The sequence below is a fragment of the Oncorhynchus clarkii genome, chromosome 11 (assembly GCF_045791955.1).
Source record: "Oncorhynchus clarkii lewisi isolate Uvic-CL-2024 chromosome 11, UVic_Ocla_1.0, whole genome shotgun sequence".
In the NCBI taxonomy this organism is placed as follows: domain Eukaryota; kingdom Metazoa; phylum Chordata; class Actinopteri; order Salmoniformes; family Salmonidae; genus Oncorhynchus; species Oncorhynchus clarkii.
The window spans coordinates 6,492,451-6,508,172 of NC_092157.1; the positions used below are offsets into that span (position 1 = coordinate 6,492,451).

Sequence of the window (15,722 nt, forward strand, 5' to 3'; positions counted from 1 at the left end):
GGCTGTTGTGTAGGCTTATCATCTCTATGACAATGTGACTTTTTATTATTATACACCAACATGAATAACCGTGTTCGATTTGTGCATGATCAGTGCTAGCCGGGGTCCTTGGGATTGTCAATGGTTCGGTAAGGGTTATGGTAAAGGGAAGGGGAGTGGTTAGGATAGGAATGTCCCAAGGAGCCCAGATAGCACTGATCATTTGTGCATTCATAGTAACTTAGATTTGGAAGTGTGACTAACAGTGACCCACACTTTAGTTGATATATATATTCTTTATTCTGTAAACATAGTTGCTTAATTGAATAGAACTCCAGTATTCAAATCAGAAGACTAGGAGTTCGTAAACAAAAAGAGAAGTACAAAAACACATTTGAGGATAGTGGTATTTGAATTAGGTGGTCAGAGGAGACAAACATTGATCATGATAAAGTAAAAATACACATACCAGTAAGAACATTGCTCAAAACATTATTTCACCACAAATATACTCAACACAATTTTTTATTGACAAAGATCACCAAGCACAGATGCGATATTGATGTAGCAGCTTCAGTAATATATATATACACACACACACATCTCTTTAATACCCAAGTGGAATGTCCCATTTGCTAAAGCTCCTAAGGGGAGCAGTAGCGACCATAGAACAGAATGCTCTCGGTGTTGTGGCTGATGAAGAAGAGAAAGGGGTGGTCGGCCACAAATTTGGGGGTCCTCAAGGCACAGCGCATCCCCATGATGGCGGCCGTGGCGCTCGCCGCCTCTGTGCCCTCCTCGTTGACCTCCACAAAGGCCCTGTGCACCACCTCGGACAGCTCCAAGTCGTTGCTGGGCGACATGCCCGAGAAGTCTCCCTTTGAGAGGTCGAAGGCGTCCGTCATGCCCATGCTGATCAGCAAGTCCTTCAGGTCAAGGGTCTCCTCCAGCTTGAACTTAGGCAGGCCCACCTGAACCTCCACTGTGTCCATCATATCAGGCCTGGTCCACGCCACAATTTTCTCATAGGTCAGCAGCTTCTCCAGCTGTGTTTTTTTTTTTTTTTTTGGGGGGGGGGGGGGGGGAACAGTCATGACTGACACTTCTAAAAATATGAGAATGACAGACTGATTTCGGTTTGAACTAACCCTCTAATTACCATAATGCAGGTATTTGCCGTGCAGTTAACTGTGATTGTTTTAGGCCACAAACCTCATGTTGCTGACAGAGTAAACAAGTCGTACCTTCTTCAGACCAGTGACGTGGTCCTCCATGTCGTTGGGGAGCATGATGAACATGCTCAGTTCGTTCCCCTCGTATTGCAGACACAGGATCTGGCAGTTGGCCTCGGGGATGAAGGCTAGGGGGAACTTGGCCGTCTGACACATCATTTTCACTGGCTTACACTCATTCTGGATCCAATGAAAAGGTGGTGTCAAATTATTGTGTAGTCACAAATTACCATGGTTGCAAAAGTTACTCATTGATTGTCATGAAAGTGAATCAAAAAAAATGTGGTTTGGTGAAAGTCATCTCTTTTGCCTTAGAAGCGCTACTCTAAAGACTCATGATGAATGATCACCAGGGGTGTTAACTACAGACATTAGAACAATAGGTTATTTTTGTCAGGTTGGTTGGTACCTTGTTCAGTTTGAACTGGGCATCGCTGGTGCTGGCCTCCTTGAACTTCTTACACCAGTTGCCTTTGAAGTAGATGGCGTTCACCAACACCAGTCTGGTCAGGTGGTCGACAACCCCCTCCGGCAACAGGTCCTTTAATTTCTCTACAAAAATAAAAAAATATAGAGACTAGAGGTGATAATTACCTTCTTCTTCTACACCTTTGTTACAAACAGCAGATACATTAAGGACACCTAATGGAGGAAATCAATTTATTCTCAAGCTACTGGTCCCTTAAAGATTTTTACACTGAATGAGAACAGTTATCATTAAACATTTTAGTGAATAATATCAATACAGGCTGTTAGCATTAATTCTTTTTTTATTAAAGAAAAGTTATTGTGCACATGGAGACAGCTTTTGGCCTCTATTCACCAGAGGTCTGCTTCTCCACCCAAGCGTTAATGTTCTTTCTAGAAGCCTCGGCGTTGGACTTGAAGTCCACAGCCTCCAGCTCAGCATGGTAGTGCTTCTTGGTGTCCCCGAGGAAAGTCTGTCACATTTACCACAGATGCAAGAGGATTAAGACAGGATATTGACTAACTGTATAAACCCCGTAGTACGCAAAATAAAGAGTAGTCCACAATGGACTAGACTATGTACAGTTCGTCATAGAATGTATAGGACATCCTGGAAATCGCTAGTGTGGTGTATCTCTTTGCATAATGACTTTCTAATACAGTTATTGGGGTCAATTCAGAAAGAAAAAAAAATTGAATTTGAGATGCAACACTTACTCCACATTGTGGACGTTACCTCAACAAACTGGTAAGACTGTTCTCCGTACAGGCGATTGGCCAGGCTCAGTGAGTATGGGGCTCCCTGCAGGTTCAGGTCATGAATGAGTTTGCCGAAGCTAACATGGATGTCACCCGTAGCTTTGTTGAAGCACATCGTCTAGTGAAAAAAGTAGGGGGGGGGGGGGGAAACCCCAACAAAAAAATAATTTACATGTACCTAATGTGACATTGTGGTTGCATCTGTGACATCTATTTGTCACTTACACGCCCAGATTACATTCATGTTGCTGAACTAGTTCAAAATGATTGGTTTGTGACCAGAACTTCCTGTTTATATTTCCTTATCAACAATTATGAAAAAATAAACAGGTTGAAACCTTAGTAGAGAAAATAAGCTAGTATTACCTCCAGCCTCAAATAAAATTGTGCCAAATACAACAAGTGTTGTGAAACGCCTACTTACAAGCCCATAAAAATCAACAATGCAGTTAAGAATAAAATTAAAGTAACAAATAATTAAAGAGCAGCAGTAAAATAACAATAGCGAGGCTATAGACACAGCAGCTGCTGCTACATGTGTATTTTATGTATAGGGCTAATACCCCATAAATAAAACACCTGCAGTAGTACCGCGGTCCCAGCAGGGGTGTATTCAATAGTCACACAGTAGCAAAACATCGAAACGGAAACCGTTTACTACAAACTGAAAACGCATTGCAACGTAAACAAGTTTCTATTGGACAAATTCAGGTAGGTCCCTCCCAGTTTCATTCCCTTGTAAAAAAAATAAAAAAAAAAAAAACGTTTTTCAACAGTCCAAAAGTTTTTCTACAAACTGCGACTACCTCACCAAAAGCGCAACAGTATCTAGCGGACAGCCTTTGAACCCCCTAGGTTACTCATTCCTTACTATATACAGGGATATAGACCACCAGAATCAGCAGCAGCTGGGGCTCTTTACGTGGAGTAGTCCTGGGTTAAGAAGTCAGAATGCTTCCCATCCCAAACAGTTTGTGCATATATTAAAATGACAACATTTTGTGACGGTCTTGTTGGTCTTTGGTAAGGGGTTTTTCGGCTGTTCATGCACATTGTTTTCTTGAGGCAAGCTGAAGTCCACGCCCCCTTCGTCGCTTATTGGTCAACAGTAGGGATTCAATGAAGTGTTTGTTGCCATTCAATGATAGACAACTTGTTTTCATGCACACTCACTTGAGAAATACTGCACCAAAACATATATTTTGAGAAAGTGTATAAAAGGCTACTAGAGCTGGGAATTACCAAGGACCATACTGAGGAACACCACCATACCATATTATTACCACACCATACTGAGGAACATCACCATACCATAATATCACCATACTGAGGAACATCACCATATTACCACCATACCATAATATCACCATACTGAGGAACATCACCATACCATACTGAGGAACATCACCATACCATAATATCACCATACCATAATATCACCATACTGAGGGACATCACCATACCATAATATCACCATACTGAGGGACATCACCATACCATATTACCACCATACCATATCATCACCATATCATCACCATACAGAGACCTCACCATATCACCACCATACCATATCACCACCATACCATATCACCACCATACCATATCACCACCATACCATATCACCACCATACCATATTACCACCATACTGAGGGACCTCACCATACCATATTATCACCATACTGAGGGACCTCACCATACCATATTATCACCATACTGAGAGACCTCACCATATTATCACCATACTGAGGGACCTCACCGTACCATAATCATACCATCACCATACTGAGGGACCTCACCATACCATCACCATACTGAGTGAGAAAAACCTCACCCTATGTCTACATAGCCGTACATTTTAATATATAAAAAACAAGTTTCCAGCTAAAATAGTCATTAACAATGTCTACACTATTTCTAAATCAATTTGATGTCATTTTAAGGGACACATAAATAAATAAAAGCTTCTCAAAAATCAAGGACATTTCTAAGTGACCCCATACTTCTGAACTGTAGTATATTCATCTAATTCAACTACAGCTACGTTGTCCTAATTAGAAAGCACAAACTTGACTGGTACTATATGTTTATTTTGTTGTTGTTTAGCAGAAGTTTTAACCCAAAGTGATGTACATGTGTGTATACATTGTGTAGTTAGTTGGTCATGGTAAACAAAGCCAAAGTCTTGGCGTTACAAGGGCCATACTCCACCGAGTCATACAGGATAACTACGGTTTTACAGTGTGTCGTATCGACGGAACACCGAAAATAAAACGGGTCACACGGACTCACCTCTGACATCTGAGTAGCAGTGTTGCCCCTGGCACCCAGAAAAACCATGGCGAGGGCAGCGGAGATGCTGAGAGGGGAGTACAAAACGTTGCCCTTCTTGTTCTTCTCGGTGATCTTCTTGAACAACGCCAGGGTGAAGTTAGTATTGGCTACAGACACGGCTGCCATTGTAACTGGTGGGAGAGGAAGGCTGGCAGAACTTGGAAAGAAAAGTGAAACGTGTCAGTGAAACAGACCCGTCAATGAATGGGCCGCAATTATCCATCTAATGCGGATGTTACTTTTGAAAAAAAGTACGCAAACCCCCACCCCCCCCCCACCACAAAAAAAGCAGCTAGTTAACGTTACACTTAAGTTATAAAATGTCCCGTCCTCTCTGATGTTATGTTTATGCTATTCTCCTGATTTTGGAGCGGTGGAAAAAATGTTGGTCACATCCAGGTAGCCAAGCAGACATCAATAGTTATGTTAAGTAAATCGGCAAGTAATTCACCAATAAACAAGACAAAAAGTCGTAACTAATCGTAACTTCAACAGAAAGTTATCAAGATCAACAGAGTAAACCTTCCTAAAGTATGTTCAGTATCGTCACCAGTTGATTGGGGGAAATATTATATTGCAGCTACTCACCAAAGACTGGTTATTTGTGAATGTCAGGTGGTTTTCTAGACACGTTCCAGGGAACCATCTATTAAACAATTAACTGCAGACACACACCGTGGCCTGTCAAAGTGCGCTTTTCAATTATTTTCAGCTGACTACTACGGCAAACCAACTGGATCAAACGAATGTACAGTACTATGAAGTAAAAAACTACATCCAAGCAGTGTATGGCCTAAATATAGACAGAGTGAAATAAACAAGAATAATGTATGATTTTGTATTTATTGCTGTTAATTCCAGGAAAACAGATCAACAATTTGCATAAAAACCCAATTCGTTTTAGAAATATATTTGACATTTCCAGTACAATAACATTTACATAAAGAGTACAGTAAATATACACCCGAAGGTAACAGTGAGTGTACCCCATACAGTACAGCCTTTTTTTAATCAGGAACGTTTAACAAGTTTAACTGGCAGGTTCATATGTACAATCGTCCTCCGAGCTCACATGGTTCTTCAATCATCCATACAATTCTGTAAAGAGTGTCCCCACATGTTTTCTTTCCCTGTGTTCAACACATGTCCACACCGTTTTTTAATCAAATTCCGAGTTGGCCTCAACATTTTAGGTACATGTAAGGGGGCAGGGGCAGCTTTTTAATCATGTTTTTGGAGGAAAACAGTACTAAGTGTGGCTATCAATGAAAATTGACAAAACTTTTCATATCAACAAATGAGTGTATACTCCGTATGCACAAGTGTAATATACACAGTGGGGAGAACAAGTATTTGATACGCTGCCGATTTTGCAGGTTTTCCTACTGACAAAGCATGTAGAGGTCTGTAATTTTTATCATAGGTACACTTCAACTGTGAGAGACGGAATCTAAAACAAAAATCCAGAAAATTTTAAGTTTTAAGTAATTCATTTGCATTTTATTGCATGACATTAGTATTTGATCACCTACCAACCAGTAAGAATTCCAGCTCTCACAGACCTGTTAGTTTTTCTTTAAGAAGCCCTCAAGTTCTCCACTCATTACCTGTATTAACTGCACCTGTTTGAACTCGTTACCTGTATAAAAGACACCTGTCCACACACTCAGTCAAACAGACTCCACCCTCTCCACAATGGCCAAGACCAGAGGGCTGTGTAAGGACATCAGGGATAAAATTGTTGACTTGCACAGGGCTGGGATGGGCTTCAGGACAATAGGCAAGCAGCTTGGTGAGAAGCCAACAACTGTTGCGTACTTATTAGAAAATGGAAGACGTTCAAGATGACGGTCAATCACCCCTCGGTCTGGGGCTCCATGCAAGATCTCACCTCGTGGGGCATCAATGATCATGAGGAAGGTGAGCAATCAGCCCAGAACTACACGGCAGGACCTGGTCAATGACCTGAAGAGAGCTGGGACCACAGTCTCAAAGAAAACCATTAGCAACACACTATACCGTCATGGATTAAAATCCTGCAGCGCACGCAAGGTCCCCCTGCTCAAGCCAGCGCATGTTCAGGCCCGTCTGAAGTTTGCCAATGACCATCTGGATGATCCAGAGGAGGAATGGGAGAAGGTCATGTGGTCTGATGAGACAAAAATGTAGCTTTTTGGTCTAAACTCCACTCGCTGTGTTTGGAGGAAGAAGAAGGATGAGTACAACCCCAAGAACACCATCCCAACAGTGAAGCATGGAGGTGGAAACATCATTCTTTGGGGATGCTTTTCTGCAAAGGGGACAGGACGACTGCACTGTATTGAGGGGAGGATGGATGGGGCCATGTATCGTGAGATCTTGGCCAACAACCTCCTTCCCTCAGTAAGAGCATTGACGATGGGTCGTGGCTAGGTCTTCCAGCATGACAACGACCCGAAACAAACAGCCAGGGCAATTAAGGCGTGGCTCCATAAGAAGCATCTCAAGGTCCTGGAGTGGCCTAGCCAGTCTCCAGACCTGAACACAATAGAACATCTTTGGAGGGAGCTGAAAGTCCGTATTGCCCAGCGACAGCCCCGAAACCTGAAGGATCTGGAGAAGGTCTGTATGGAGGAGTGGGCCAAAATCCCTGCTGCAGTGTGTGCAAACCTGGTCAAGAACTACAGGAAACGTATGATCTCTGTAATTGCAAACAAAGGTTTCTGTACCAAATATTAAGTTCTGCTTTTCTGATGTATCAAATACTTATGTCATGCAATAAAATGCAAATTAATTACTTAAAAATCATACAATGTGATTTTCTGGATTTTTGTTTTAGATTCTGTCTCTCACAGTTGAAGTGTACCTATGATAAACAATTACATGCTTTGTAAGTAGGAAACACTGCCGATTTTGCAGGTTATCTAATACTTGTGCATGTACAGTGGGGAGAACATCTTTTACAACTTGTAAAAGATGGGGAGGACCAAGAAAGATCAGATTTAGTCTACTGGAATGCTTTGCAGTTTGGTTATTTTCACTTATTTTCACTTTAAAAAAAAATAAAAATCTGTCCCTGGAAAGCTACTGATCCTGATACCCCAAACAACTCCAGTCAGACACCTCCATTAGTGCTCACGCTAATCGTGTTCATACTCCACATGAAAACACACACAATTCGTAGTGTGTATGTGCATATTTCTTTGTTTTACATCTACCAATGTACCAAACATATGCCATACAGTTAGATCTAGATTTTAAATGAAGTGGGAATAAATATAATGAATCTCCAGAAAAGTTACATGATATCTGCCTTGGCTACCACAGTCCTGTAGAAATGGCTCAAAGAAAATATAGTTATTTTCAGAGAACAGTGTTATCAATAGTAGGAGCCAAATAGTGGCCCCCGACTCTGCAGGTCAGCACAGCATTTCCAAGTGAATACTGGATGGAGGGACAACAGTGTATATTGTCAGAGCTTCACGGTTGCAATAACATCTGGCTCTAGTTCTTCCGGGACTGTTTCAGTGCACTTGAGAAACTTCAGAATTCCTGGTAGTCGTAGTGCATATTGTCAAAGATTATAACTAAAATAAACACCCAGCAGCATTTAACTTCAACATGACAAACATGATGATTAAAAACGTCTTATTCTGCGCTTCACATTATTATCAAGTGGCAAATGCTTTAAGAAACATGTTTCGATACTGCCAGATTCCTTACATTAAAAAAAAAACGAAATATGTTGTACATTCATAAACACTGCAGCAAAAAAATATTTAAAAAAATAATCCCAGCTTTTTTTTTTTTACATTAACTTTTTTGTTTGTACTCATCTTTCGTAGCTGTACAGTTAAACCATTCAAATCCTCGTCCAATAACAATAAGGAGGCATAAATATACCGCTGTAAAAATGAAGTATAGGAAACTCTTTAATCGAGATCACGCAGAATCCCCATGTATTCAGAGAACAAAATCATTTCCCAAGCTCCCATACTCTAAGAGACGTGGTGTCATTTACCAAGCTCCCATACTCTAAGAGACGTGGTGTCATTTCCCAAGCTCACATACACATACTCTAAGAGACGTGGTGTCATTTCCCAAGCTCACATACTCTAAGAGACGTGGTGTCATTTCCCAAGCTCCCACACTCTAAGAGACGTGGTGTCATTTCCCAAGCTCCCACACTCTTAAGAGACGTGGTGTCATTTTCCCAAGCTCACACACTAAGAGACGTGGTGTCATTTTCCCAAGCTCACATACTCTAAGAGACGTGGTGTCATTTCCCAAGCTCACATACACATACTCTAAGAGACGTGGTGTCATTTCCCAAGCTCACATACTCTAAGAGACGTGGTGTCATTTCCCAAGCTCCCACACTCTAAGAGACGTGGTGTCATTTCCCAAGCTCCCACACTCTTAAGAGACGTGGTGTCATTTCCCAAGCTCACACACTCTAAGAGACGTGGTGTAATTTCCCAAGCTCCCATACTCTAAGAGACGTTGTGTCATTTTCCAAGCTTCCATACACTAAGATACGTGGTGTCATTGTCCAAGCTCACACACTCTAAGAGACGTGGTGTAATTTCCCAAGCTCCCATACTCTAAAATATGTGGTGTCATTTTCCCAAGCTCCCACACTCTAAAATACGTGGTGTCATTTTCCCAAGCTCTCACACTCTAGAATACGTGGTGTCATTTTCCCAAGCTCCCACACTCTAGGATACGTGGTGTCATTTTCCCAAGCTCCCACACTCTAGGATACGTGGTGTCATTTTCCCAAGCTCCCACACTCTAGGATACGTGGTGTCATTTTCCCAAGCTCCCACACTCTAGGATACGTGGTGTCATTTTCCCAAGCTCCCACACTCTAATATCAAAAATAAGTTAGTGAACATGAGCTGCTTGCTGTCTTGTGCCAGTTTTCAGTGCAAAATACCAAAAGCCTCTAAAGGATCAGTGGGGGGGGGGGGGTGCGTCTCTATGGAAACAAGACAGCTTCACTCTCAGCTGTGATGGGGACGTAGAGGATGTCTCCGCCACAAGTACTCAGGACCCTCCTCACACACGCTCTTTAAAAAGGTCAAACCAACAATGACAATGACTGAGAAACATCAGAGTGAAACCCTCTTGAAACGGAGGGTTCTCTTGGACCGCTCGTGACAAGGAACCAGATGACGGAACGAAAAGACGTGTTCAGCTGGCGTTGTCTAGTCCTTCGGGAGAGTGGGAGGCGGCGTACTTCAGCCGAAAGCTGCCTGAAAAAACAGAAAGGGGACGGCGTCAGCGGAACAAAGAAGACAATACAAAATGGGAGGATTAAAATAACCTCCCGAAAAATTAAGCAAAAAGACAAGGAACCACTGTGATGAATTCCCAAAATGCACCTGAGCGGTTGGGATTTTTTCTTTTCATTTTTAACTGCTAAGAGAGAGTTTTGAGAGAAAAACGTCCACAGGTCTCCTGAGATGAGAGAGAGCCCTTTAACAGCAGCTCCTGGCTGTAAATAAGTCCTGCCAATGGAGGTGGGGAGGGTTACTGCAAAGGTGTGCCTTCCCAAACTTGGTCAAGGGTACCCTCTGAGTGGGTGGGTGTAGGGTTATAAAGCACTGGTATGTGATAGAGAGTAAGAGCGGGCTGAGGGGGGGTGCCGCAGAGGGGCCGAATGGGTCCATCTGAAGAGGCCCCTGGCCGTGGCGTTATTACCTTGCTGTGATGAATCAACAGAGGGCTGTTTGCAGTCCTGTGCGTAGTGCCCACTGACCCCACAGTTGTAGCAGGAGACGTTGCCGTTGTTCTTGTTGACGCCGACCGCTACCCCCGGGGCCCCTCCGCCGCCTCCCGAACCGGGCACCATACCCACGCTGGAGGGGTACATGTGCGGGTAGAAACGGTTGAAGGGCGACACCATCTGTTGGAGGCTATAGCCTAGCTGGGTGCCCAGTACATGGTCAGATTGGGTGTGCAGCAGGGTCTGGCCAGCGTAAGGGGCGGGGGGGAAGAATGTCAGCTGGGCCTGGCCGTTGCTTTGCGGGGGCGGCTGACTGAGGTAGTTGCTGGCGCACAGGGACGTGAGCTGGAAGATGGGCGGCGCACCAAACACCTGCCGTGGCGCCATCTGGTGGGGAAAGAAAAACGATGGCGCTGTACGGCTGTTGCCGCAGCCGCCTCGGCAACCGCACGCCCCGCAACACATGGCCTGTTGCTGGTGAGTCGTCTGCTGCTGCTGTTGTTGTTGTGGTTGCGCCTGTTGCTGGGCAACAGAGTTACTGGTGCTGTTGACGTAGGAGGTGGAGTCGGTCTGGGTTGAGCCGGGCGCTGGGCCGGGGGTGTGGGTGGGTACGGACGGGGGCACCACCGCCTGAACCTGTCCAGGGGAAGGCGCTACCCCTAGTGTGGCCATGACGGAAGTGGGGATGGGGGCCATAGTGTACAGGGAGGGCAGGTCCGGGAAAAGAGACACATCTGGGTGCTTGATGTGAGGGATGCTAAGGTCCCCCAGGGGTATGGATGGGGTTAGGGGGGCGGCAGGGTCTGGGTTGGAGTAGGCAGGCTGCAGGGGTGAGGCATAGGGCGGACCAGGGGTGATGACACTTATAGCTTCTACCAGGGGCTGGTGGGCAGGGAGGGTGGTGACACCCTCAGAGCTGGCAGTGGTCTGTGGAGGGGCTGTCTTGAAGTGCTGGACTGGGGGCTGCAGGGCAGGGCTGCCAGGGGAGTGTAAGCCCAGGGCTAGGGAGCCAAACCCTGGGAGTACCATGGGCATCTGCTCTGGATCCCCTGGCACGGGAACTGGCACGGTGGTGGACGTAGGCTCTCGGAGGACAAGGGGCACCTGCATGATCAGTCCTCCGACCACCTTGTTGTCTACCAGGGCAGTTGCCACCTGGTGGGGAGGCATGACTGGCAGAGGGGCATCGGCAGGTAGTGCACCGTTGGGCAATATGCAGGGCAGGGGGTGCATGAAGGTGTTTGGGGGATAGTCAAGGCTGGGGGGCTCCCCAACAGGCTTGGCAGAGACCAGGTGGTGGATGGTGGGCATGGCCCCACCTGCAACCTCCTGCCAGGGGAAGAAGGAGTCCGCTGGGCCCTGGGTACTGTCCGTATCTGGGTGAGGGCAAGAGCGAGAGAGAGAGTGAGAGAATGAAAGAGAGAGCGCGAGTGAGAGGGAGAGAATGAAAGAGAGAGCACGAGAAAGAGGGAGAGAATGAAAGAGAGCGCGAGGGATAGAGAGGGAGAGAGAGAGGGAGAGAATGAAAGAGAGCGCAAGAAAGAGGGAGAGAATGAAAGAGAGAGCGAGAGAGAGGGATAGAGAGGGAGAGAGAGAGAGAGGGAGAGAATGAAAGAGAGAGCGCGAGAGAGAGGGAGAGAATGAAAGAGAGAGCGAGGGATAGAGAGGGAGAGAGAGAGGGAGAGAATGAAAGAGAGAGCGCAAGAAAGAGGGAGAGAATGAAAGAGAGCGAGAGAGAGGGATAGAGAGGGAGAGAGAGAGAGAGAGGGAGAGAATGAAAGAGAGAGCGCAAGAAAGAGGGAGAGAATGAAAGAGAGCGAGAGAGAGGGATAGAGAGGGAGAGAGAGAGAGAGAGAATGAAAGAGAGAACGCGAGAAAGAGGGAGAGAATGAAAGAGAGAGCGAGAGGGAGAACAAAAGTCTTAGTGATGTCCCAAAAATAAGACAAGCCCAAAATCTAACCATGGTATATGTGTCTGTCTCACCTTTATCCTTTTCGTCCTCGCTGTCCAGGCTCTCTGGTTCGTGGTGCTGGGGGCTGGAGGCCGAGCTGTAGCTCTCAGACGAGGTTTCGCCGTATACCTCCTGACTGGAGTCTCCGTCTAGACACACATACAACCCCAACATTCATTCAATTAGATTTAGTTCAAATATGATTTGCAAACCTTTGATTTACATGAAATCAACCTGAAGGCATATGCGTATGACTGAGACACACAGATAAGCAGATCAGATGTTGACTGAAAAGCTATGCCTTATAAACTTGTACAACATTGCTCTCTGTTGGTTGAATGTAGTTACTACAAGTAGTAAAAGCCTAAACTCACCAATGGCGAGCGTGTAAAGGGTGTATGATTTATTTTAGAAAGCATTGTTTTGAATTATAATGACCCAACCGACGCCTCTGATAATGACCCAACCGAATCCTCTGATAATGACCCAACCGAATCCTCTGATAATGACCCAACCGAATCCTCTGATAATGACCCAACCGAATCCTCTGATAATGACCCAACCGAATCCTCTGATAATGACCCAACCGAAGCCTCTGATAATGACCCAACCGACGCCTCTGATAATGACCCAACCGACGCCTCTGATAATGACCCAACCGAATCCTCTGATAATGACCCAACCGAAGCCTCTGATAATGACCCAACCGACGCCTCTGATAATGACCCAACCGACGCCTCTGATAATGACCCAACCGAAGCCTCTGATAATGACCCAACCGAAGCCTCTGATAATGACCCAACCGACGCCTCTGATAATGACCCAACCGACGCCTCTGATAATGACCCAACCGACGCCTCTGATAATGACCCAACCGACGCCTCTGATAATGACCCAACCGAAGCCTCTGATAATGACCCAACCGAAGCCTCTGATAATGACCCAACCGAAGCCTCTGATAATGACCCAACCGAATCCTCTGATAATGACCCAACCGACGCCTCTGATAATGACCCAACCGAATCCTCTGATAATGACCCAACCGAAGCCTCGCTCAATTAGATTGTGTTTCTATTTTTGGGTTAAATCGTTGGCGCTGTAGTCACACAAAATAATATATATTTTTTGTTATGAATCACTTTCTTCTAGTTCCTTTTAATTGGAAAAGTTAGCTAGGTTCGATTAGACCAATTCATCCACTGATGGAAACATTGGAGATATGGACTATCCTGCTAGCATACAGTCCCTGCTCTGCCTGTCCCGTCCCTTTCCAGCCGCCTCGCTCTGCTTGCTCAGCCCGCCTCGCTCTGCTTGCTCCGCCCACTTCTGGTGAGACTGTCGCTTAAGCCTTTTCCTCCAAACAACAACAACAACAAACATCAAGCCATTTCTTCACAGGGCTACCATTTCAGAGCTTTAGGATAGGAAGAATATCAGGGCAAAATCATTTCCATCGATACCCACCTTTCCCTGTCGACTGTCGCGCTCGCTGAGAAGCTGGTGGCACCATGCTCCCATTTGCCGCCAAGTATGCTTTCTTCCCCTTTTCCCTGAAGGAGGAGAGACAAAGATGAGCATTCGTCGTCAACGATACAGGATAAATGAGGGAGGAGAAGAGGAATTGAAGCCTGTTGCTCGACAGACTGGTTGGTAATAGACCCACTTCACCCTAGACCCACTTCAATTTGCTTACCCCAATAGATCCACAGACGATGCAATCGCCATCACTCTGCACACTACCCTATCCCATCTGGACAAGAGGAATACCTATGTAAGAATGCTGTTCATTGACTATAGTTCAGCATTCAACACCATAGAACCCTCCAAGCTCATCATTAAGCTCGAGGCCCTGGGTCTGAACCTGCCCTGTGCAACTGGTTCCTGGACTTTTTGACGGGCCGCCAACAGGTGATGAAGATAGGAAACATCACCTCCACTGATCCCCAACACTGGGGCCCCACAAGGTTGTGTGCTCAGCCCCCTCCTGTACTCCTTATTCACCCATGACTGCGTGACCAAGCACGCCTCCAACTGAATCATCAAGTTTGCAGACGACACAACAGTAGTAGGCCTGATTACCAACAATGATGAGACAGCCTATAAGGAGGAGGTGAGGGCTTTGGGAGTGTGGTGCTTGGAAAACAACCTCTCACTCAACGTCAACAAAACAAAGGAGATGATCGTTGACTTCAGGAAACAGCAGAGGGTGCACCCCCCTATCTACATCGATGGGACCGCAGTGGAGAAGGTGGAAAGCTTCCAAGTTCCTTGGCGTACACATCACTGACAAGCTGAAATGGACCACCCACATAGACAGTGTGGTGACAAATGTGCAACAGAGCCTCTTCAACCTCAGGAGGCTAAATACATTTGGCTTGTCACCTAAAACCCTCACAAATTTTTACAGATGCACAATTGAAAGCGCACTGTCAGGCTGTGTCACCGCCTGGTATGGCAACTGTACCGCCCGCAAACCGCAAGGCTCTCCAGAGGGTGGAGCGGTCTGCCTAACGCATTGCCAGGGGCAAACTACCTGCCCTCCAGGACACGTACAGCACCCAATGTCACATGAAGAACAAAAAGATCATCAAGGACATCAACCACCCAAGCCACTGCCTGTTCACCCAGCTATCATTCAGAAGGCGAGGTCAGTAAAGGTGCATCAAAGCAGGGACCGAGAGACTGAAAAACAGTTTCTATCTCAATGCCTTCAGACTGTTAAACAGCCAACACTAGCACATTTGAGGCTGCTGCCTACAGGGCATAGCCGAGGAATCACTGGCCACTTTAAGGAATGGAACACTAGTCACTTTAATAATGTTTACATATCTTAGTCCATTCTGACATCGCTCATCCATATGTATATAGTCTTAATTCATTCCTACTTAGATTTGTGTGTATTGGGTATATGTTGTGTAATTACGCTAGTGTAATGCTAGGTCCTCTCTGTCAGGCCCTGTTGTAGGGGGGATTGACGCTAATGCTCTTCTGTTAGCATGCTAGCTAGCATAATGCTAGGCCTTCTCTGACAGGCACCGCTGTGCTGCTAGGTATTTCCTGAACACAGTCACACTGTTAGCTTTCTGTATCCGACGTTCCTCTCATAGTCAATCTACAGCCAAAGACAACAAACAAATGCGTCTACGAAGCAACACCTATCACAATGTAGAAACTGTACTGTCAGCTGGTTCAGTGTTGAGCCAATATGTCTTTGCAGGGAAGTCTCTTTACTGTCAGTCAATGTGAGGACCCGTTTAGAAGGTGGGTAATAATGACTGTATTGTATGGGT

The 15,722-nt window shown here is 45.5% G+C and overlaps 2 protein-coding genes across 3 annotated transcripts in view; both read right to left on the reverse strand.

Moving 5' to 3' along the window:
- Positions 1-582: 582 nt before the first annotated feature.
- On the reverse strand, positions 583-5,014 carry LOC139420600 (leukocyte elastase inhibitor-like). Its single transcript, XM_071170791.1, has 6 exons — positions 4,729-5,014; positions 2,416-2,556; positions 2,035-2,152; positions 1,621-1,763; positions 1,224-1,391; positions 583-1,025 (listed from the first exon to the last, which is right to left on the reverse strand). Exons 1-6 carry the CDS (start codon positions 4,894-4,896, stop codon positions 624-626), a joined length of 1,140 nt encoding a protein of 379 aa, XP_071026892.1. The 5' UTR covers positions 4,897-5,014; the 3' UTR covers positions 583-623.
- A 4,707-nt stretch (positions 5,015-9,721) lies between these two features.
- LOC139420139 (zinc finger CCHC domain-containing protein 2-like) overlaps positions 9,722-15,722 on the reverse strand; it is a 65,913-nt gene continuing 59,912 nt past the window's right edge. The window contains exons 11-14 of one of the 2 annotated variants that reach the window (XM_071169918.1): positions 13,897-13,982; positions 12,465-12,581; positions 10,456-11,856; positions 9,722-10,007 (exon numbers count right to left, since the gene is read on the reverse strand). In XM_071169918.1, the coding sequence (XP_071026019.1) occupies positions 9,946-10,007; positions 10,456-11,856; positions 12,465-12,581; positions 13,897-13,982 (1,666 nt within the window). In that variant the 3' untranslated portion in view covers positions 9,722-9,945. Of the gene's footprint in view, positions 10,008-10,150; positions 11,857-12,464; positions 12,582-13,896; positions 13,983-15,722 lie in introns of those variants that run through there. The other variant, XM_071169917.1, reaches the window with a different exon arrangement.